This window comes from Halichoerus grypus, chromosome 15 (assembly GCF_964656455.1).
Source record: "Halichoerus grypus chromosome 15, mHalGry1.hap1.1, whole genome shotgun sequence".
Lineage (NCBI taxonomy): Eukaryota > Metazoa > Chordata > Mammalia > Carnivora > Phocidae > Halichoerus > Halichoerus grypus.
In genome coordinates, this window is record NC_135726.1 from 49516203 (window position 1) to 49539988 (window position 23786).

The window sequence follows — 23786 nt, forward strand, 5'->3', positions numbered from 1 at the left end:
CCCTCCTGCAGAGGTTTCCCAGAACACTCCGTGGTCCCCGTGATTGTCTTCATCATGCTGGGACTTCTCATCCTTCTCTTTGGTGACTCTGGGGTTGGCCGGACCTCGCTCTCCTCATGACTTTGCCCCCTACCACTTCAGCTGGCCTTTACCTTCATCTGTAAAATCCCATCTTGAAGGGCTGTGGGGGGATCGCATGAGGTAAGAAAGCCACCTGGCCTTCTAGCACGGAAGGCATGCTCTCCTGAGCTCGCATCCTGGATAAACTAGCACCACCGTGGCTGACGTCTCAGTGCCGGGCCGGGCCCTCTGCTTGTGTCATCCGGTCTTCCCAGCCGCCCTGAGCTTGGTACCCGGATGACCCCCCAGACGAACCACATTGTGCTTCTCATTTGCATTTCCTGAACAGGGAAGTCGACCACCTTTTTGGTTTATTGGCCATTTGACACTCTTCTTTTGGGAAGTCCTCTGTTTGGGTTTTTTTTTTTTTAATTATTGAAAAAAATTGGGACATAGGACCTTTTTATCGATTTATGAGTTATTAATATATTCTGGATACAATCGTCACTGGATATATGTCTTGCAAATACCTTGTGCTTTGTGGCTTGCTTCTGCACTCCCAATCTTTTGATGAAAAGATTTCTAATTTTACTAAAGTCCATTTTATCCATGATTTTTTTCCTTTTTTGATTAATGCTTTTAGAATTTAAGAAGTTTTCACCTACCCCAAGATCACGAAGTCTTCTATTTGTTTTCGAAAAACTTAATCGTACCTTTTACAGTGAGATCTACCATCCACTTGGAATTGATTTTGATGTACCATGTGAGGTAGGGGGGCAGGGCACATTTATTTCACATGGACATTTTTTTTTTTAAGATTTTATTTTTAAGTAATCTCTATGCCCAGTGTGGGGCTCGAACTCATGACCCCAAGATCAAGAGTCACATGCTCTTCTGACTGAGCCAGACAGGCAACCCCCAACCCCCCAAGCTCTCTGTTCTATTATCGATTTGTCTGTCTTTGCTCTAATACCACATTGTCTCAAATACCATGGCTTTAAACTAAGTAGTAATACTTCATAGGGTCAATCCTCCAATTTCTTCTTTAGGATTGCTCTGGCTCTTCCTGACCATTCATGTTTCTGTATACACTTACATACCCTGCTTCAAAAATTTTTTAAATATTTCAATATTTAATATTAAAAGTTTTAATTAAAAAAATTCATCACATTGGGGGAGACACAGAAGTTAACACAAACTTACATAAAATAGATTTCAAAGTACTCCTTCCCCTCCAGGCACCCATTTTTTTTCCTCAGAGGCCACATCCTTGCAGAAACATCTATGCATATATACAAGCACATCCTCGCTTTTTCCTTCACAAAGAGTAGCATATTGTACACGTTGTTCTGTAGCTTGGTTTTTTTTTTTTTCTTTTTCCTCTTAATATATCCGATAGAACTTATTTTAGGAGTTGCCTAGGAGTCTTTGATGACATCAATAATCTTTTTAACCTGTCCCAAATTAGGCAGTTTCAGTCTTTGTTCCCGCTAGGAGCCATCCTGCCATGATTCCGTTGGGCGTACATTTTGCGTACAGATGCATAGCCATTTGTGGGCTGGATTCTTAGAATCAGACTTAGCACCAGCCCACTGTCTGTCTGCGGTACTTCCGCAGAAGACTCTCAATAAGTCGGAAAACCCGGGATGAGAGGCTCCGTCAGACCCTTGGTTCCGATGGTCTGGGGCCATCATTGTTCTCTGATCTTGAATTCTGTTCGTGGGCCCCAGTCCCTATTTCTGCCTCAATAAGCTCAGACCCCAATGCTGAGGCCTTGAACCTAAACCCACAACCCAAGTGCCTCAGCCTTGGACTTGGAGATCAGCTGGGCCTTGGTGGAAGGACCAAGGGCTTCACAGTGCACAGCAACTGGGTTTGGAATCCCAGCTTTGTCCCATCTCCCCTCGCCATTGCCCTGCTTCCACTGTGTGGCCTCAGACGAGACGTTTGACCTCCCTGAGCTTCGGTTCCCTGCTTGGTATGTGGAGAGAGCTTGCGTGGGGGGGGGGGGGGGGCTTCCAGCTCTAACACTAGTGCCTGTCTAGAGAAGTCTTGATTTCTGATTCTCCAGCTTTGATACCCGGCCTGGGTCCCTGTCTGTCTGGTTTCTCATGCATTGCTCTTGGATTCTGTCTACTTGAGGTCCATCTAGCACAGGGCCTCAGAGCAGAGCTTTGGAGTCAGCCCAGCTTGTCCATCTCAGCCACTTACGGCTTCACTTCTCGGGACCTCGGTGTCCTCATCTCTGAAACAGGGGTAATAATACCGACCTCCCACGCTGACGGAATAGCTGTCACACAGCAAGCCTACAAGAAATGCTAGCTACTGATGCTATTATTAGCATCATCTCACATTCCTACTCCCCGTTCCACAGTTTGGGGCTTGGAAAGGCGGCTTGGTGGAGAGAGAGAAGCACTCACTGACTTCCCTCCATCCCACTACCCCTCAGCTGTGGGGCTTGGTGCTGTCCACGAATCCACAGCCTATACTGAGACTTGGCCTCACCGTACCTGTCACTGGGGAACAAATCACCTCACTTGACCTCCGTGAGCCTCAGTTTCCACATGTGTAAAATGAGTCTGATAAGGCCTCTGGTGTAGGGTCACCTGCCAGGAGTTGAAGGGATCTGTTCGAGGGGCGGAGTGGGGGTCTGGCACTCAGCAGGTACTCAGGGCGCGGCCACCATTGTGGATATTCTTGCCAGAGCCCTCCCCGCTGTGTCCTGAGTCCTGACTTCCTTTGTTCCTCAGTCCGAAGTGACACTATACAAACACCCGTTTAGACAAAGCTGTGTCAAGATTAAGACTCCCTTTTGTTGACATCAACTTCATAATGCCTCATCTTACTAACCCTTTGGCACATTTTCCCTGCTTTTGTGCTCATTTGGTGCATTGGGGGTCGGTAAGGTTTGCTGGAACCCCTCAGAAATAAGCATCAGGGTAGCAAACCCGTACGGAGTCTGAGGTGTTTGTTTAGCCTGCAAAGCATTACCAGAATCCGTATTAGAATGTGAATTGTTGTTAACCTTTATAATCAGGACATTTTGCAAAACAGCCGAGGATTCCAGAATTCTTGACGTCGGGCCATCTGGCATCTCAGGCCTGCTTCCCTCGTAGTGGTGTCGGCTGGCACTCAATCCTGGTGGGGCAGACCCTGTGATCCCTTGCTAGCTCATCAAGTCAGTTCAGTGGGTGCTACTGGTCATGTAGAAAAGTGAAGTAGAGGGGCGCCTGGCTGGCTCAGTCTGTAGAACATGTGACTCTTGATCTCGGGATTGTGAGTTCGAGCCCCATGTTGAGTGTAGAGATTACTTAAAAATAAAATCTTTAAAAAAAAAAAAAAGTGAAGTAGAGCAGGACAGAAAATAATCAGGGTCTGCTGCCTTTAATCCCTAAGAGTAAGGACTCTTTTGAGGAACAAAGTCTATTTAAGTGCATGTGTGCGGATGACTTGCGTTGCAAAGTAAAATGTGTATCTTACTATGGATCATGGTCAGAAATTTGAAAGCCCCTACTCCAGTTTGGCATAATCTCCCTCCGTGTGATTTACTCTTAGGTTACTCGCCTCCCTGGTAGGCATTTGAGTTTGAGACAACAGAGCATCAGGTTGGCTGGCAGAGATGAAAACAGCTTCCAGTGATCTGTGTGTGTGTGGGGGGGGCGTCCAGAGACCGCGTCCAGCAGCTTCCAGGCCTACCCCCCACTCTGAACATCTGTAGGCAAGGAACGGATGCAGTGACTCTGTCCCATGTGGAGGCAGATTCACGATCTGCTCCCCAAGCAGCCCCTAGCTGTCCAGTCTCTGACCTCGCTTCTCTGCTGCTTCCCAGGAGAACCCATATGTCATGCGCCGACCGAACTTCCAGGCCCTGTCTGGGAACGAGCGTTTCGAGGGCTTCTGCGTGGACATGCTGCGAGAGCTGGCCGAGCTCCTGCGCTTCCGTTACCGTCTGCGGCTGGTGGAGGATGGGCTGTACGGGGCGCCCGAGCCCAACGGCTCCTGGACAGGCATGGTCGGCGAGCTCATCAACCGGGTACGGCTGGGCCGGGTCTGGGGGAGGGGCCGTGGTCCAGGTGGGCGTGGGGAGGCCAGCAGGCGAGCAGCCTGCGGCGCTTCGAACAGCCTGGCACATAACAGGTGTTGTGTGTTCCTGGGCCTGGTGAACGCCGCGGGGCCGGCTCAGGGCGGGGGGACGAGAGACGACGCCTCACCTCCTGTGTCCTGCTTTGCCACATGCTCTCCTAGCATGCCCTTGGCTCAGCTGGTGCTCAGGGAGTTTTTGGGTGGATGAAGAAGACACGGAGTTAGAATTGGACAGAGACTGTGGAGGTGGAAAGAGGCTTCCTGTCAGTGGCAGGGCTGGGCCGGGAGGATGGGGATGACGCTCGCTTGTGCCCTGTGGCCGGCACCCACCAGGAGGGCCTGGCACATTGCCGACAATGAGGCTACCTGTTGAACTCACAAGTCCGCTCACTCAGAAGGTGTTGATAGAGCACTGTCTGTGTGCCTTGCTCCATGCTGGGCATAGGGTAGAATGGTGAGCACAGTGGACTTGGACCGTGCTCTCAAAAGGTTAGGGTGTCCTTAGGATGCCAGAAAGCAAATGACCACAAGATACCCTTCAGGGCTGTGATGGGGGAAACTCCGAGGAGGGACCCAGAGGAGGCTCCCGACCCAGCCAGTCCAGGGAGGACTTCCCAGGAGAGGTGACCCCCAAATAGATTCCCAAAGGGTGTGAAGGTGTCAGCAAGGTGAAGGGGGTATGGGAGCAGGAGAATGTGTTCAGAGCAGAGTAAATGGCATTTACAGAAGGGGAGTCAGGGCGAGAGAGAGAGGGGGGGTGCCCTGGAAGGGCCCTGATAGTGGGTGGGATTTGGATGAAGGGGAAGGAGGGAGAGAGGCAGGGGTGTGGGAGGTGGGAGGTGAGGGTGGTGTGGAAAAAATATTTTGTAGTCAGACCAGTCTGGGTTTGAATGCTCAGGTGAGTTGTTTCTCTTTCCTTTACCTGTCTTTTCTCCTCCCTTGCATGGGGATAATGATGCCTCTCAGGTCTGTCCTGAGGGTTTCAGGGAACAGGGACAGCGCCACCCATGTTGCTTGTCAGAGGCAGGGGATCTCAACATGCAGTCCCTCTTTTTTTTTTTTTTTTAAAGATTTTATTTATTTATTTGAGAGAGAGAATGAGATAGAGAGAGCATGAGAGGGGGGAGGGTCAGAGGGAGAAGCAGACTCCCTGCCGAGCAGGGAGCCTGATGCGGGACTTGATCCCGGGACCCAGGATCATGACCTGAGCCGAAGGCAGTCGCTTAACCAACTGAGCCACCCAGGCGCCCTGCAGTCCCTCTTTTTATTCCATGCAGGAGAAACCATGTAGGCAAGGGCCTGGAGGGAGGGCCGTGCCAGGGGAGATACACAGGCCCTAGCCAACCAGGGCAGGTGTGCAGAGTAGGGACCTAGGGCCACGAACATTCAGGGAAGCCTTGACATTGGACTTGGCTGAGGGCATCAAGTATCCTCACTCTCTTGTCTCTTCCATCCCAGAATTCACTGCATCCAAGCCCGGGAATGTCACCAGGGTAGACTTGAGAAGGCCACTTTGCATGACAAGGGCGTTTATTCCTTAGGGCACTGATTTTCAAAAGCTGTTTTGACTGCAGAACATTTTTTCCCCCCAATTGAAGGCACCCTCAGAAGCTGGGACAAAGCAGAATGGCTCTGGTGGAGGGAGGGCTGGGGGGGGTCCCTGGGGTCCTGGTGGCTAGGCCTCTCCCACCCTACCCCATGAGCAGGCCCGAGGCATGCCCCGCCGCTGCCAGCCTGTCTGAAAGCTTCTGTTCTGGGTGGGTTTGAAGGGCCTGAAACCAGAATCTGAGAAGGCCAGGGGCATGGAGAGCAGGCGGCCCGGCACCCACCCGACTGGCTGACTTCCCCTGTGACTTCCATTTCCACATCCTAGTCCTCAGTCATGTGGGTTCAGAGCATTTATCAGGGTCCCCGGAAGTAGGCCAAGGGCAGGAGAGTAGCCCCCAGCCAGAGTCACTATAAAGTGGATGCCAGTTTCTTCATCAACGAAGAAGTAATGGAATAGTCCTCTTTACAGCCGCATGACCTTGGGGAGGAGCCTCAAGCCTGCCCCGCAGCTGGGCGGAGGGTTTGGAGGATTGGGCAGGATGGTGTCTGGGGCAAGCACAGCACCGAGGCCGGGAGCTTTCCTAATGCGCTGCGTGATTGTGATGCTGAGTCCTGTTCGTATCTTGGCTCCGCTGCCTACCAGCTGTGTGACCTTGGGCGAGTTCCTTAACCTCTCTGTGACATCGCTTCTTCAACAGTAGAACTGGAGAAATAATAGTAGCTAGAACACACCACCGTCTTGAGCATGAAACGAGTTATTCCCAGGCTTAGGATGGGTGCCCGGCGGGTAGTGGGTACTGTAAGCATGTGCTCTATACGCATTCTCATTAATGTTATTTCTACCGCCATGGCCAGCACACGCATACGTTCACGTGTCTGTTCTCCAGCCAGCTAGCATTTACTGAGGGCCTACTGTATACCAGGCCCTGTGCTATACCCTGGGGAGACAACAGCCAGGCCTGGCCTTGCTCTAACTGAGCGGGGTAAAGGGCTTGGCTATCAGCAGGGGGCTCATGGCACGCACCCCCAAAGGTCTCAAGCTGGCTCAAGTGAGGAACCGGAATCGGTGGGGTTGGGGGGTGGAGGCAGGATGATGTGCAGGGAGGTAGGGGGACGGCAAGTTTGGACACAGGGAGGCTGAGAGCACCTGGGCTTGGTGACGGCCTGGGGCTGGGGACACGAGAGAAAGGACTGAGCCTCTCCGTTGCTCGGGCAGCTGGGTGATGGCGATGACATTTAGGGAGAGAACACTGGAGGAGGAGCGGGCTGGGAGCGCGAAGGATGGGCGGGGCTTGGCCCTGCAGAGGCTCAGCTGCCTGCCTGCCGTGGGATGGCCAAGTACACGGAGCTTCACGGGGGTACTCGGCAGCAGCTGCCTTTGTTGACAAGCCAGAGGCTTTTCGAGTGTTACTTAAAGGGACTGAGGATCGCTGTCCTCCCACTGCTGCCCTGGGGCTCAGAGGCAAAGGGACTTGCCCCCCTCCCCACGGGGCTGCAGCTAGGTGTGTCTGACCCCCAGCAGGGACTTGGGAAGCCCAGGGCGGACAGGATGACGCACTCACCCCATGCCAGGGCCTTGCCCAAGCGTTCTGAACCATATGCACGCCGCCCCACGAGGAGGGCCTGGATTTAGCCCAGTTTTCTCTAATGGAGAGTGAGACACCAAGGTACCATGTCCAGGCCACACGGCGAGTGACTGGTAGAGCCAGGGCTGGCCCCCATCAGGCTGGCCTGGAGCTGACGAGTGACTTCCAGATGGAAGCCAGCCCAGGGCACCGGAATCTTCCCAGTCACCCCACCCGTCCCCAGGCCAGTCTTGAATTATGGTCCATTTATTCCACCCAGTGGCCACTGCTGGAATTGGCCTTCTCCCTGTCCTCACTGCGTGAATTCAGGCTCCGGCCCCTCTCCCGGCCTCCTCACTGGCTCTTGGCCTCCCACCTCTCTCCATTCTGCTGTGTCTTCCAGTAGGATCTTCCACAGTACAAGTCTGACCTGTCATTCACGTGCTGTCATCAGAGCGCCTCTCCGCCCCTGGGATAAAAATTTGTGCCCTCCGGCCCCACCCTCAAGGACAAAGCAGCTATCTTAGGGTGTTCCGGGGAAGCAGACTCTGAGGTGGAGATTAGCAGGCAGGAGGCCCCCTTGGAAACCAGCCCTGCGAGGGAGGGAAGGAGCAGAGTTGCCATGCAGCTACCACTGGGCGTCAGCTGACCCCCAGGCAGCTCTGGAGCTGAGGTGAGGGGGCAGGCCTTCATACGCCCCACCGACCTGTCACTGGAGGGGGCCGTCCTCAGGGAGGCTCTTCCACCCACCGAGCTGAGAGCGATCAGCCACCAGCATGCTTGGCAGCTGGGGCCGTGAGTGCCCTATCCCAAGGGCAGATCTGAGCGGCCTCCATCCGCCGTGGCCACGACAGTCATGGGCTCGTTATGGGTCAGGCAGGGCCGGCTTCAGTTGCCTGCGTTCCCATGTGGCCCCCACAAGCCAGGTCCCCTCTCTGGACTTGGTGTCGCCTCTTGAGATGGGGATGATATTACCTCCCTCACAGAGTTTTGGGGTGACGGGTGGGCGAAGGAAAGTACAAGGTCCCAGAGCGGAGCCTGGATCACCGGGGGCCTTGCGGGGTAAGGAGCTGAGATGTTATTTTCAGTGTGTGAAGCCAGTGGAAGGGTTCAGGCAGGGAATGTGCCGTGATCTAATTTGTTCTCTCTCTTTTTTTTATTGAGGTGAAATTCATATAACATACAATTAACCATTTTAAAGTATAATTCAGGAGCAGGTAGTCTATTCACGATGTTGTGCCACACCATCACCTCTACCTCATGCTAAAACATTTTCGTGAACCCCAAAGAAATCCCCACACCCATTCAGCACTTAGCTCCCTCCTATTCCCCTTTTCCCCATCCCCTGGCAACCACCAGACTGCTATCTGCTGCCGCCAGTCTCTCCGTCTCCATGGATTTACTTATTCTAGATATTTCCTATAAATGGAATCATCCGATATGCGGCTTTCTGCGTGTGGCTTCTTTGGCTCAGCATCACGTGTGCAAGGTGCATCCATGTCGTAACGTGGATCAGTTACCACCTTCTTTTTTAGGGCTGAATAATGCTCCACTCTATGGACGTATGACCTTGATTAATTTTTAAATCATTCAGAAGTGATTACTCAGGCTGCTCTCTGGAGAAATCACTGTAGTGGGGCAAGAGTAGAAACAGGATGCTAAGAGTAGAAGTCCATTGGAAGGTTCAGGAGACAGAAGATGGGGGCTTAGACTCAAGCGGTGGGGCTCAAGAGGGAGAGAGGAATCACGGGTGACTGCAGGGCATGGCCTGAGCAGCTGGGTGGGTGGCAAGGCTGGCTCCCACCCTGGGGAGGAAGTGGGAGGCGCAGTTTGGTGGGTTTGGGGAGAAAAGGATTGTCTCTGGGCATGGATCGCTTGAGGTGACAATCCAAAATTCGAGAGGAGAAATACGGATTTCATTGTGCAGCTGAGCATGAATTATTTAACTCATCCCCTGTCTGGGTGGTTTCCCGTGTTTGCTGGTGTAGACAATGCCACCATCCACTGGGCCTGTGGATTTGTGGGCGTATTCCTGAAGGAGAAACTCCTAACCGCGGAAGCACCGGGTCAGAGAGTATGAATGTTTTTTAAGCAGAGACAGACTGCCAAATGGATGCTCAGAAAGGTTCCACCGATTTATATCCCCACCAAAAGTGCACGAGAATGTCACATTTCCACACTCTTGCCAATGAGAGGTATTATCAATCTTTTTAAAAAAAACCTCTGCCAATCTCAAAGGCCAAAAATAATACCTTATTGTTCCCACCTAAACAGAACGTTACCTGGCTGCATATACTGATCCCCATGCGGACAGACTGTAATTTATGGAAGCGTGGTTTTGTACTTAGTTGTTTCCAGGCATTTTTTTATTTGTTTGTGCTGTTAGAAACAACCATAAGCAAACATCTTTATGCACAAAAGCTTTGCCTGAACTGCAGCTGATTAGGACCGAGTCTCTGAATAGAGTGACTAGGTCAAAGAAGAGGACCCTCTGTATGGCTTTTGTTATAGATCGTCGAACCGTTTTCCAGAAAAGCTGCAGTGGTTTCTATACAGGCTCCTTCTCATGCAGAGAAGGTCATGCAGGTTTTCGGTTGGTTTTTAGATATTTAGACACCCGTCCCCCCACCCCCCGGTCATTTTTATAAATGGCAGATCACTTTGATTTTTCCTGTTTTGCCTGGTGGACCGCAGTGGGCCTTATGTGGTCAGGCAATAGACGGAGTCTGAGTCCAAGTTCGACTCAGAATGGGCCTGAGAGGTCCACAGACCCACCCTGAGTTTTCCCAGATCCCACTTGTATACTTGGAAGAGAACTGCGTGGCCGCCAGCAGAGTTGGGGCCATTATGGTAAAAGAACCAAGCGGAAGCTCCTAGAATTCCCTGTCTTTGCCAGGATAGTAACCCAAAAGCAGTTCTGCGTCCTTTGGGGGAATCGCAGAGATCAGTGCTGCCATGAACAGCTTGAAAGAAGCAGAGGTGGTGATCTCACCCCCAGTCAGCTAGCCGGTTCGGCCTGTGCAGAAGGCAGACGGAGCTTGGACGATGACTGGGGATTATTGTAAACGGAATCAGGCGGTGACTCCAACTGCAGTCCCTGGCCCAGATGAAGTCTCTTTACTGGAACAAGTCAACACAGCCCTTGGCAGCTGGCTTGAGCTACTGACCTGGCAAACGCTGTTTTCTCCAGCCCGCTTTCTGGGGCCCACCGAAAGCCTTCCGTCTCGCCTCCGCCATCACCTAGGCCGCAGAGAACCTGATCTTGACGGCGCACCTGGGGTCGTGCTGGTCTACTACCCTGGGAAGTCACATTTAAGGGGGTTGGCAGGAAACCCGCCGTTGACATCTGTGGGTCAGGGTCCAATCTGGGCACAAAAATAGCACCAGCCACTTGAACGGAATCACAGCAGCTACTTGAACAAAGCGAATTTGATACAAAGAAGGTCAAGTGGTTAACCAGATGACTGAAAGAGTAGAAAGCAAAGTAAGGGATCACCGGGTAAGGGGTGCAGGAAGCAACCACCACCCTGAGGCCTAAGAGGACGGGGGAAGGAGTTGGAAAGGTGAAAACTCAGAGACTCAGATGAGGGGCCTCACGGAGCTGAAACTCAGGCATCTGAGGAGGGGCCGCTGTTTGTCTGGTACTGGTGACGTTTGGTGACTTGGGGATTTGGATGTAAGTTGTGAGTGGCTCCAACCCACTTACCAAACAACACACACGGCTTTTCATTTTGAGGGAGGCCCGGAGTGCACGAAGGCTCTGCAGCGAATCCCAGCTGCATGCAAGCTGATCTGCCACCTGGGCCCGGTGACCCAGCAGATCTGGGGATATGCAGAGTGCTGGTGGCAAACAGGGACATGGGCACCCAGGGGTGACTCACAGTGCAGACCTCTGGGGTTTGGGAGCAGATTGTGCTCTCTTCTGCAGCTCACTAGTCTCCTTCTGAGAAAATGCTCATCACTGGGCCCTCGTAGAGACCGAGCTGGGAGTGCCCACGTGGCCTGTTGTCATTTCTGCACGAGTCAGGGTCCTGCCAGGAGGGAAGGCATGCCGAATGTTTGAATGAAGAGCATTACTTACTAGGAATAAAGTTGTTAACATGGTAACGAAGAGGGTAAAAGTTGAACTCCGATGCAGGGATCAGCAAACTTTTTCTGCGAAGGGCCAGATATAAGTATTTTTGGCTTTCAGGCCATACCGTCACCGCTATCCAACTCTGTTGTTGGATGGAGAGCCGTCATAGGCGATACCTAAACAAATGGGCGTGGGTGTGTTCCAATAAAACTTTATTCACAAAATCCGGCGTTGGACTTGGCCTGAGGGCCACAGTTTGCACACCCTCACTCTCAGCTATCGTGGGGGTGGCAAGGCAGGAAATGGCTGCTTCCCTAGTTCTGAAGGAATGGTGAGAGGAGCGGAAACTACTGGAAACTTAGAGGAAGGTGCTCGCTGGCTGGCACTGGTTTCCCTGAGGGGCTCGGAGAGGCCGGCTCGGCAGGTGCAGGGAAGCCACAAACTGGATTCCTCTGCTGCCCCAGGAGGAACCATTGCCGCAGGGGTGCAGCACCCAGGCAGGCGAGCCTTCGCCTTCCTCCCGCCTGGCAGTGTCCCGCTGGCGCCCCCTACTGGCAGAGTCTGACAGGGAGCTGATGGCAAAGCAGAATGGTGGTTTGCACAGAGCTGGGGTAGAGGGCGAATTTGGGGCTGGGTTGGAGTGCGCTGGTTGGCTTTTCAGCATTTAGACAGTCTCCCCGCCCCATCATTTCTACAGACGGCTCATCATTTGGATTTTTCCTGATTTCATTCCAAAGATTAAATGTCAGCACCCCCCCTTTGGAGGGAAATCTTCTGTAAGAAATAGGTGACTCTTCTAGGAAATCTAGGGTGAGGAGGAGGAGGAGGAGGAGGAGGAGGAGGAGGAAGGAGAGTTCCAAAGGCTCTAAGAGGACCTTAGGAGGAGTTTGCAGGGTTTAAGGAATGTCTGTCCTCCCTTCGGAATGAAATCCAAATCTGACCACCTCTCTCCACCACCACCTAGCCCCCCACCCCAAGTATTTCCATGGACTTCATTTGGTCCCCAGGACCCCTGCTTTCACTCTTGCCCCTGTGGTCTGTTCCCATGGTGGCCAGATCACGTCACCCCCCTGCTCACACCCTCCGATGTGACGTCCTCTGTTGTCCTTGGAGTAGAATCCAGCCCCCTTACTTTGCTCCACACTTCCTTCACATTTGTTCTCAAGATCTCCCTGCAGCGGGGAGTATGTCCAAACTAGTATCTTCCAGCAGCCTCGATCCCCTTGCCGTGCCTTATTTTTTTTCATAGCACTTGTCACCACCCACCATTATGTGTTTATCTTCACCGCTGGATTCCCAAAGCTAGAACTGTGCTCGTTCGGTGGTGGGTGTTCCGCTAATATTTGTCAAGTAGGTAAATGAGTTGATGGACAGACAGAATGGGCAGAGTGACTGCAACGGGGGGGTTGCAGGGCAAGGCGGTGGGTGTCTTTGTCTGTTTGTGCTTCTGTAACAGAATACCGCAGACTGGGGGCGCTGATGAACAACAGAAATTTATTTCTCACAGTTCTGGGGGCTGAGAAGTCCAAGATCAAGGTGCCAACAGATTGGGTGTCTGGTGAGGGGCCTCTTCCTGGTTCGTAGACAGCCATCTTGCTGTGCCTCATATGGTGGAGGGGGCGAGGGAGCTTTCTGGATGGAACGGGATAAGGGCACTAAATCCCATTCATGAGCCTCCACCCTCATGACCTCCTCACCTCCCAAAGGCCCACCTCCTAACACCATCACGTTAGGGGTTAAGATTTCAGCAGATGAGTTTGTAGCGGGGACACAAACGTTCAGTATGTGGCAGTGGGCTGGGGGCCGGGTGGGGAGGGGCCTCTGGGGGCCGGGTGAGGAGTATGGATGACAGTGTAAGGAGAGTGGGAGTTGTTGCTGGGTTTAAGCAGAGCTACGGTGACCGAGGCTGTCATTTCTGGGGTCCCTCGGGTGACTGGCTGAGCTTTCCAGTCCTGAGACACGGTGATTGGGGCAGGAGCAGGGCAGCGAAGGTGGAGGAGGCAATCGATTCCAGAGGCATTTGGGGAGCAGAATCAGGAGAGCTTGAGAATGGAAGCGGTGAGGGGTGGAGGGATGTCAAGGACGACGCTGGGGAGAGGGTGGAGGCTTCCGCCTGGGATGACCCGGGGGACGGATTCAGGCTGAGTTTGCTGTGTGTTGACGAGAAGTTCAAGGACCCGTTCACTCTAGTCATGTGCAAAGCGCCCATCTCCCAAGCTTCCCGGGACCAGAGAGGAGTCACACACCTGGACCCTGACCTCCGATGCCCCTGGCCATGGAGGGTGGAGACAGCGGACAGACAAAACCCCTAGAGGGGGACTGGTTCTGAATCCCAAGGTCAGCTAGAAGCCAGGGGCTTACCTTCACTGTGCCTCCATTTCTTCACATGTGAAATGGTGGGAAGGATGGTCCCTTGGACAGGGTTGCTCTGGGGACTACGTGAGCTACTCTGGGTGCGGGGGGGAGCCCTGAAATGGTGGCCATGAGGTACGTACATGCTGTGTGAGGGTGAGCCTCTGCACCCATGCGAGGTTCCGTGAAGCACAGGGAAGGAGAGCTTTCTCTGTCCGGGACACTCTGGGAGGCCCCCAGAGGAGGGGGGACATTCCTGGTTCTTCAGCAGAGGAGAAACAATGCATCCAGTTGGCCCTGCTTTTGCAGGTTTCGTTGCGGAGGCAGAGAAGCGAACAGATATTTTCCAAACTGAGCTAAATGCTGTGGTAGATCCAGGGGTGTCGAGACTGGGGGGGTCCAGAGAAGGTGCCGCAGAGGAGGAAGGGTGCAAGGGACCCTGTAGGGGTGGGTGGGATCCAGTTCTGCAGGGCAGAGTGGGACGCCCCGGGCAAAGGCCGTGTTCAGTGATACGGAGGCCAGAAAGCAGCTGGGTGAGACGGGGCTCGAGGCCCAGGAATATGGTGGGGAACGGTGGCAGCCCTGGGGGCCGTTCAGAGAGGCCAGGCTTGGTCAAAATCCAGCAGTGTTTGTTGGGAGCCCCTGTGTAGCTTCTGGGGCGCACCTCTAACTAGATAGGCAGGGAACTGGTAATTTAGTAGGAAAGCTAGTCCATTAATAAGCAAACAGGCAGGGTCAACTCTAGTAGGTGTAAAGCAGGGTATGAAACAGGGTAATGGGTAATATGAGAGAGAGGACCCTGGGGTGGGGGTAAGTGGGGTCTGGAGGCCTCCCCTGGTGGGGAGGGCTGAAGGAGTGAAGTGTGAGCTAAGCCTCGAATGGTGAGGCAGAGCTCTGGAGGAGCACATGCAAAGGCCCTGGGGTGGGGGATGTGCCTGCCGTGTTGAAGAGCAAAAGACAGGCACTGTGGCTGGAGCCGAGTGGGTGAGGGAAAAGGGCATGAGGCAAGGCCAGCAGGCAGGTGGGTCTCAGATCACCTAGGGCCTCTTGGCCGGGAAAGGGATTTGCTGTAGGTGCAGTGCAAAGCCACCCAGGGGATTTTAGCAGGGGACTTTCCCTTTGGACTGTGCGGTTCTGAGTAGTGGCTGGGGGGCCGGTGAGGTGGCTGATGCAGTTGTCAGGAGAGAGACTCTGATGGTCAGGGCCTGGATGGGCGGATGGACACAAGTGGACAGATCTGAGTTGTGTTTTGGCAGCAGAGCTGCTGCCCTTGCTACTGGAGATGTGGAGAATTCAGGAAAGGGAAGAAGTGGGTTAGGCCTAGGTGCTGGCCCGAGGCCAGGTGTCTAGAGTGGGGGAGGAGGCCAGGGAGCAGAGCAAGGGAGGGGACAGAAAGGGGCTGGGAGCCCTTTAGGGAGGAAGTGGGCTCCTGGTGCTGGGCCTCGGGACCCGCAGCGCCCCCTTGGCCCCCGATTGCGAAGCCACTGCCTCCTGCTTTCTGAAGGGGAGACTCAGGCCCCCATGGAGGGCCTTCCCCAGGGCACACCTCCCGTGAGTGCATCGAAGTGATAGGACTCCTGTATTAGCTGATGTCGTTCCTGGCAGTTCACATATTAGGCGTAAGAGTAGCAAGTGCATAAGAAGGGGCAAGATGCTCCTTACTCTCAGCACACCTGGGAATTTGCAAGGGTAGACCCCAAATCCAGCCCATTTTGGGCCCATGCCGCAGTTTGCCGCCTCTGGATTCTGCTTTGGGGCTATGCCCGCTCTCTGCGCTCAAGTCACACTGGGGCTGGTGCCGTGTCCCTCGCCCCATGGTAGCTGTTTGACCCGTGCCCCAGTTCCGTCCACACCTGTATTACCCCGTGTGCTCTGTCTCAGCCGCTTCCCTGTGAGTGTGTGTCTCCTCCCAGGCCAGTGAGCCAGGACCTCTACTCTTTTTTTTTTTTTTTTTAAAGGTTTTATTTATTCATTCGAGACACAGAGATACAGAGAGAGAGAGAGAGCACGAGCAGGGGGAGAGGCAGAGGGAGAAGCAGGCTCCCCGCTGAGCCAGGAGCCGGACATGGGGCTCAATCCCAGGACCCTGGGATCATGACCCGAGCTGAAGGCAGATGCTTAACCGTCTGAGCCACCCAGGCGCCCCCAGGACCTCTACTCTTATTTCAGCCCTACGGTCATCTCTGCTTGAATTTGGAGTCAGTTCTGGGGTCCGGTGGAGGCCTGGGCGATAGTCAGTATGCCTGGAAGGGGTCTCCTGGGAGCCAGGTCCCAACTCCAGGACCAGGAGAAGTGTGTGAGACATCTTGCACAACCCCCATTCCCATTTTGCAGATGAGCAAACTGAGGCCCAGAGATGTGGAAACCCCTGCCCGAGGTCACCCAGCGAACTCAGGGCAGAGTCAGAGCTCCCCTTTCCAGCACCCTGCCCTGTCCTGCCTGCTCCGTTATGCACGTGCCTCGAGGGATCGCCCCTCCCCCGTGTGTCTCCTTCTCCCTACGCTGTGTCCAGGGCATGAGTCTGTCTGCCTGCGCCCGTGCGCCTGGTACATCGCTGGGCCAGCCTGTGTCTTAGCACGTGTGTGTGGATGTGGCGTGGTGAGCACAAGTCAGCGGTGGCATACATGGGACCCGATACAGTGCCCACGTGTGCCGTGTGTGGCGGGAAGGGTGTGCGAAGTGTTGGCTTTTTCCCTGTCTTCTGTCTGGCCCACAGTTCAAGGCCAGCTAAGTCCACTTGAGCTGGAGTGAAATGATCCTTTTGGATGAGGGATTCTGGGTATGCCCGCCAGACACTAATCCAAACCCTTCTCTGTCCCACCCCACCTGCTCCCCACCCTCACCTGGACCCCAGGCACTCCTCCCCCATTCAAGACCACGTGCAGCTCCCCCTGAAGTCATTCTGTCGGGTGAGCTGGGCACTGGTCCAGTGTCTGGGGGGTGTCTGTGCACATGTGTAGGTCACCAGGGCCTGCCGGTGGCAGGAGAGGCTAGGTCCCATCTCTGCTTTACGGTCCCCCAGGTCCAGCTTTACTGACGAGTGCCTTTGCCCCTCCGAGACTCAGTTTCTCCATCTATAAAACAGGGCTAGTAGTGGCCCTCCGGGAGCTGTTGGAAGGAGGTAACCCATAGAAAGTGTTACCTAGGGTGGAGCCTGGTGCAAAGTCAGTGCATAGTAAATGCTCCATGTCATGAGCCGTCAAGATAGAAGAGGATAGCAAGGCCTGAAGAGAGCCCTGAGTGGGTCAGCGTCTTGGCATCTCCACGCCCACGTCAGGCTCTCCCCATGACCTGGTGGTGGGGGACGTGGGAGCTATGCAGGTCCGTGGGGGCATTTATAAAGCAGGGCCTTCACAATGAACTTGACAGGATGAGGAGGGGCGGCTGGGCAGGGAAGGGCCACAGGAGCATCGTCCAGCAGACGTGAGATGACAGGGGCCCGATTCTGGGCCCAAGGTGCCGTTCTGGAGCGAGTGCGGGCTCCTGGCCCCTTCGGTCCCCCTCCTTTCTCTTTGTTGGCCCCTCAGGAGCTCTCTGTGCGTGTCTCCCTAACTGCCCGTCTGTCTCCCTGGCCCGCCCCGCTGCCCCCGCCCTCCTTCCCCTCCAGCAGAAGGCGGACCTGGCGGTGGCGGCATTCACCATCACGGCCGAGCGGGAGAAGGTCATCGACTTCTCCAAACCCTTCATGACCCTGGGGATCAGCATCCTCTACCGAGTGCATATGGTACGGCTCCCCTGGACATGTGGAGGCTATGGGGCAGGGGCTGATGGTGGGGCTCATGCCTGTGTCCCCAAGGGAAGCAGAGGCTGCAGGCTGGACCGCGATGGGCCACTCGGGCTTGTGGGTGCCTGATGCACCCACAGGGGCAGGGGTTGGGGATGGGGGCAGGGGTTGGGGATGCACGCAGGTCAGGGTGGCTCCGGGCCTCACGCCCTCTCCCCACAGGGTCGCAAGCCTGGTTACTTCTCCTTCCTGGACCCCTTCTCCCCTGCTGTGTGGCTCTTCATGCTTCTCGCCTACCTGGCCGTCAGCTGCGTCTTGTTCCTGGCCGCAAGGTGAGTCCACTGCCTGCCGCCCAGGAACAGGCATGGGTTGGGGCATCTGTGACCAACCTGCACATTCTGTCCCGGCCTCCACGCCGGGCCTCGGATTCCTGGGCCCTCCTATGTCCCTCTCTCCCTGTCTATGTGCCCTGTCTCACCCTGTGGCTCTGACTTGCTCTGTGGTTCTCTCTCTGGGCCTGTCCCCTTCCCACTCTCTCTCTTCCTCTGTTTCTCTCTCTGTATCTCTCTGTGCATCTCTTTCTGCCTTTTCTGTGTGTCTTTCTATCTGTATGTGTGTCTCTCAGCCTCTGTGTTTCTTTCTACCTCTTCTCTGTGTGTGTCTCTTTCTGTTCATCTCTCTGTCTCTCTTTTCCCTCCTTTGCCTAACTGGCCCCCCATCTCTTCTCATCCTGGTGTCTCTGTCTCTTTCCCCCGTGTCTGTCCTTTTTCTCTCTACCTCGGCTCTATCCTCCCCTCACTCCCATGTCTCTCCACAGGCTGAGCCCCTATGAGTGGTATAACCCCCACCCGTGTCTGAGGGCGCGCCCCCACATCCTGGAGAACCAGTACACGCTGGGCAACAGCCTCTGGTTCCCCGTGGGGGGCTTCATGCAGCAGGGCTCGGAGATCATGCCCCGGGCGCTGTCCACGCGCTGCGTCAGTGGAGTCTGGTGAGCGGCCTTCTGTCTGTCCCACCCTGGGTGGGGAGGGCCCCTTCTGAGGCCTGGATGGATTCCGGTCCCCCTCTGTCAGCTGTGTGACAGGGAATGGGGTGGGGAGAGCTGAGGCCCAGCTCTGCCCCCTGCTAGCTGTGTGACCTTGGCTAGGCCACATCCCCTCTCCATGCCTCAGTCTCCTCACCTGAAAAATGGGGATAAAAATGGCCATGTCTCAGGTTGTAAGGATTTGGCTGGGAATACAGCAAAAGTGCTTCTGCTGACATGAGAATCGTAACTGGAACGGCATAAGCACGGCTGTTCCTGGCTTGCATGCACCCTGGCGGTCACGGAGACCTGGGGCAGCCTTCACTGTCCAGGGACACCTGCTCCCTCCAGTCCCCTGGTGACCCCAGTAACTCGGACAGAGCTTACTTTATCCCTGGAACGAGCTCCAAGAAGCCACATGTCGGAGAGCAGACACCATCAACTCATGTCTGTTTGGCCCACCACTTTTTTAGAATTTTGAATTAGCAGCATTTAAAAACTGGGCAAATTCACTCACAAATCCAGATTTCTCACCCTTCTTGAAAATTCGGGGGCTCTGGTAGCGCCAGATGAGCCAGCATTCTCCGGGTTCATGCATTAGAGCACTGAGACCAGGGACCCCCCAGGCCACTCGCTCTAGCACTGCCCGATCCCTGCCCTGCTCCCTGGGCCCTTCCTGAAGAGCATTTCTTCCTCACCTCGTCCCTGTCCCTGAGAATTCATGCCTCAACAGCCAGGCAGCAGAAGCTTCTCGAGCCCCTCCTGGTGCCAGGCACTCAGGTGAAGAATCCAGCCTCAAGAGGCAGACAAGCCGAGCAGAAACAGCTAAACAGATAAATACAGGAACATCCTATTTGATCCCAAGAATAGATAAAGCCCAAAGACAGTGTCTAATTCAAAACTCATTCAAGACTAACGTTGAGTGGGTGGCAGGTTTTGCTCTGCCCACTAAGTGGGATTGACTGCCATAGAGCAAGTTGTTGGCAGTTTGCTTGGTCCACTGGCTTTGCACCTTTTGAGTCTTGATGACATTTTTTTTTTTTAAAGATTTTATTTATTTGACAGAGAGAGACACAGTGAGAGAGGGAACACAAGCAGGGGGAGTGGGAGAGGGAGACGCAGGCTTCCCGCCGAGCAGGGAGCCCGATGTGGGGCTCAATCCTAGGACCCTGGGATCATGACCTGAGCTGAAGGCAGACGCTTAATGACTGAGCCACCCAGGTGCCCCTTGATGACATTTTTTTTTTAACATCTCGGGACTGGCATCATTCCAAGTGTCACGTACCTTATATTAGTCTCCTATTGCTGCTGCAACAAGTAAGACAGGTTTAGTGGCTTAAAGCAACATAAATGTATTCTCTTACAGGTCTGGAAGTCAGAAAGCCGCAATCTCACTGGGCTCAAGTCCAGGTGGGGGCAGGGCTGGCTCCTTCTGGAGGCTCTAGGGGAGGATCTGTTTACCTGACTTTTCTGGCATCTAGAAGCCACCTGCATTCCTTGGCTAATGGCTGCTTTCTCTGGCTCTGACCTCCTCCTTCCACTTATAAGGACCCTTGTGATACCACTGGGCCCACCCAGATAATCAGGGATAATCTCCCCATCTCAAATTCCTTAACTTCATCATATCTGCAAAGGCCTCTTTACCCCATAAGGGGACATACTCATGAGTTGCAGGGCTTCGGATGGAGACATCTCTGGGGGCAGGGGTCCTTCTGCCTACCACATACCCCAGTTGCAATTAAAGCAAACAGGGCATGTGGGAGAGAACAGTAGGGATGTGGGTGCTCAGGGAAGCCTCCTTGAGGAGGTGACATCTAGGCTGAGCCCTAAAGGCTAAAACAGAGGCGTCCAGGCCCAGGAGATGGAGGAGCATTCCAGACAGTCTACGGAGGCACGTGGCCCCGCTGTGACAAATCTGGCCGAGTCCTCAGGTCAGGTGGTGGACGGGTGACCTCCTCTCTGCAGACCGTCCCTTCTGCTCCTCCGTCAGGGACCCCTTCCCCTGCTGGGTATTCTCTGCCTGTACTCATCACCATCACCCCGGAAGCCTCCAGTCACACCCGCCCCTGCCCCACTGGAGAGTTTGACCCCAAGCTCACTCTCTTCTCCACCCTAAGTCCTTCCACACGTTCACTTGGTAACTTGGTCAGTGGAGGTCTCAACAGATGTTTCCTAGTCTCTAACTGGGTCCCCAGCATGATGACACAGCAGTCCAATGCCACTAGCCTAGGGGACTTGGCTGCCAGTGGGGCCCGAACCCTCCTCCTGGACCCTTTGTCTTCAGGGTCCATTGGGGCCACAGCCTCCTACAGCTGGACCCAAGGGCTCCGCAGCATTCAGGACAGCCCTGCCTCCAAGTCAATGCTTTTGAGGTTCTGCCTGACCGCAGCCCCGCCCTCTCCCCCCCTGCCCCCCCCACCCCGTGCCACTCTCATACTCCTTGCACCTCCCTTTTTCCTGCTCTCTGAAACCTGCCTGCTTTCCAGTCCGTCCACCTCAGGTAGGCTCCTAGGCCATGCCTTCAGCCACTCTTTTGCCGTCGTCCTCAACTCCTCCTCAGGTCGTCCTGTCCTCCGAGTCCTCCCGGCAACCTCAGATCTAGTCCTTAGCCTGGCTCCTCCTCCCCCTCCCCCGGCTCCACCCGGGTCACTGGGGACCCCTTTACTGATGCGTCCAATACATGGACTTAGCTGCCCTCCTTCTAGAAACTCCTCGCTTCCAGGCTCTTGTGGCCTTCTGGTTCCCTCCTTCCTTGCACCAGGGGGTGACTGCCCTTTGCCTTCTCTCACCTGAGCTCCTTGCACCAGGGGGTGACTGCCCTTTGCCTTCTCTACCTGAGCTCCTTGCACCAGGGGGTGACTGCCCTTTGCCTTCTCTACCTGAGCTCCTTGCACCAGGGGGTGACTGCCCTTTGCCTTCTCTACCTGAGCTCCTTGCACCAGGGGGTGACTGCCCTTTGCCTTCTCACCTGAGCTCCTTGCACCAGGGGGTGACTGCCCTTTGCCTTCTCTACCTGAGCTCCTTGCACCAGGGGGTGACTGCCCTTTGCCTTCTCTACCTGAGCTCCTTGCACCAGGGGGTGACTGCCCTTTGCCTTCTCTACCTGAGCTCCTTGCACCAGGGGGTGACTGCCCTTTGCCTTCTCTACCTGAGCTCCTTGCACCAGGGGGTGACTGCCCTTTGCCTTCTCTACCTGAGCTCCTTGCACCAGGGGGTGACTGCCCTTTGCCTTCTCACCTGAGCTCCTTGCACCAGGGGGTGACTGCCCTTTGCCTTCTCTACCTGAGCTCCTCCCTCCACACGGGTGACCTATCAGTGCCTGCAGACCCAGCGCCTTTGTTTTACGACAGATGTTTTGCGACAAATATTTTCTAACATCTGCTTTCCCACCCTGATGAAATTCAAGGGTAATACATCTACTTACACACCTGCCTACACATGATTTAAAACAAATCGGTAACATGCCCTGATTGCAATACAAGGGAGAGAAAGGGAAGTGATCTGTGGTAGAATAATAGGATAGCAACGCATCAACACTTGGGGGGGCTATCCCGAACGACAGAAGGCAGGAGTCGGAGCTGCGCCGACTTACAACAGGGACATCGGGAATGGGGAGAAGTGAAACCATTTAATAGAATTGTGTCTACACCTGAGACTTGACAGTTTAAAATGGTTGGTAAATGAGTGTGTTGGTACAAATACAAATCACCATGAGCGTGGCGATTTCCTAATACAACTTTTCCAAGAGTCTTGGTCTGGTGATTCAGAAACCGTGAGCACAGCTGCCATTGGAGACCTGAGTTCCAAACGGTGAAGGGTTCTTGGCAAAGTTTCCAACACAACATCCAGTCATTCCTCAGTCTGAACAACAGATGCGTTTCTAGAAACTTCGGTTTCTGTTATAACCATGCAAAAACGTTGTTAGGTTTTATGTACCAAGGAGTTAGGCTCAGAGAGTCATGCACCGGATTTTCCCTGTTGTTTAGACTGGGCTGCATTGCTGGACACCTGCCCCCATCCACTGACACCAGGAGCCAGCAGGATGCCCCATGCCTAACCAAGGGTCTTCTTCAAACACCTCCCAGGGGGCTCCCCTTGTGCTTCGAGACTGACACTGACCGAGTCCTCACCTCCAGACCCTCCCCATGCGTGTCCAACAGACATCCCCAAAACAACTTGTCCAAAACAGCATACATCGTTACTTCCAAGACAGACCCCCCCCCCTTCTGTGTCCCCCCGCTCTCTCCCCGTGAGTGGCCTCACCCGCCCCCCTCCCCCGCAGTCACCACCACCGGTCAGCCACTCTGTACCCTTTGGGTCGAGGTGGCACCTGCCTGTGTACCAGGCACTGAATAGTTTTGTCTGTTCATCCCTCTGCCCTCCACTCCATTCCCACCCCAGGGCCTAACTCGGTGCTGTGCATGTGCACTCAGCGAAGGTTAGCTGCTTGCTGTCTTCATGATGATACACCCGGGGAGGGGGTGGTCTGGGAGGCCCTCCCAGCTTCCCCCCGTCTTCAGGCCCCACAGATCTGTATTGTCTGCAGGGAGCCTGGCCACTCTCACCTGCCAGGCAGGAGGACAGAGAGGGTCAGGGTAAGACAAGCGGCTGCTCTTGGGCTCCGTGGCGCTGTCAGCAGGTGCCTCTTCTCCCAAGTCCCCAAGACAGTGAGCACATCCACTCGTACGGCTCTTATTCCGGGCCGGCTGTGGCTCACACTCTTACAAGCGCCCTGCGAGGGGCAGCCCGCCGTTGTACTTGCGCCGCAGATGAGTCCAAGGTCACACAGCGAGGCTGTGAGAGAGCCGGGATTTGGGGATTTTCCAGAGATCTTTCTATTATTGATTTCTTGTTTAGTTCCAGTGTGGTCGGAACATTCTCCGTAGGATTTTCATCCTTCGAAATTTATGGAGACTTGTTTTATGGCTCTGCGTATGGTCTGTCCTGGTAAATGCTCACTGTGCTGTTGGTGGGTGCAGTGTGTTATAAATGGCAATTAGGGCCAGGAGGTTGACGGTGTTATTCCAGGCTTCTCTGTCCATACTGATTTTCTGTCTGCTTGTTCTGTCAATTATTGGGAGAGGGGTGTTGAAATCTCTACCCGTAATTGTGGAGAAATCTTTTCAGTTCTAACAGTTTTTGCTTCATGAATTTTGAAGCTCTGTAATTAGGGGCGTAAATGTTTAGGATTGTTATGTTGTCTTGATGAATTGATCCCTTCGTCATTATATAATGCCTCTCTTTATTCCTGGTAACATGCCTGCTCTGAAGTTACCTTTATTTGATATTAATATAGCCATTGCAGCTTGCTTGCTTGTTTGCTTGCTTGCTTTCAGATTTATTTATTTTAGAGAG

General features: G+C 54.2%; 1 protein-coding gene across 3 annotated transcripts in view; it reads left to right on the forward strand.

Moving 5' to 3' along the window:
• GRIK5 (glutamate ionotropic receptor kainate type subunit 5) overlaps positions 1–23786 on the forward strand; it is a 54479-nt gene that overhangs the window by 16388 nt on the left and 14305 nt on the right. For 2 of the 3 annotated variants that reach the window (XM_078063127.1, XM_078063128.1), the window contains 4 exons: positions 3890–4093; positions 17291–17407; positions 17630–17739; positions 18225–18398. In XM_078063127.1, coding sequence (XP_077919253.1) covers positions 3890–4093; positions 17291–17407; positions 17630–17739; positions 18225–18398 — 605 coding nt within the window. The remainder of the gene's footprint in view (positions 1–3889; positions 4094–17290; positions 17408–17629; positions 17740–18224; positions 18399–23786) is intronic. The other variant, XM_036103274.2, reaches the window with a different exon arrangement.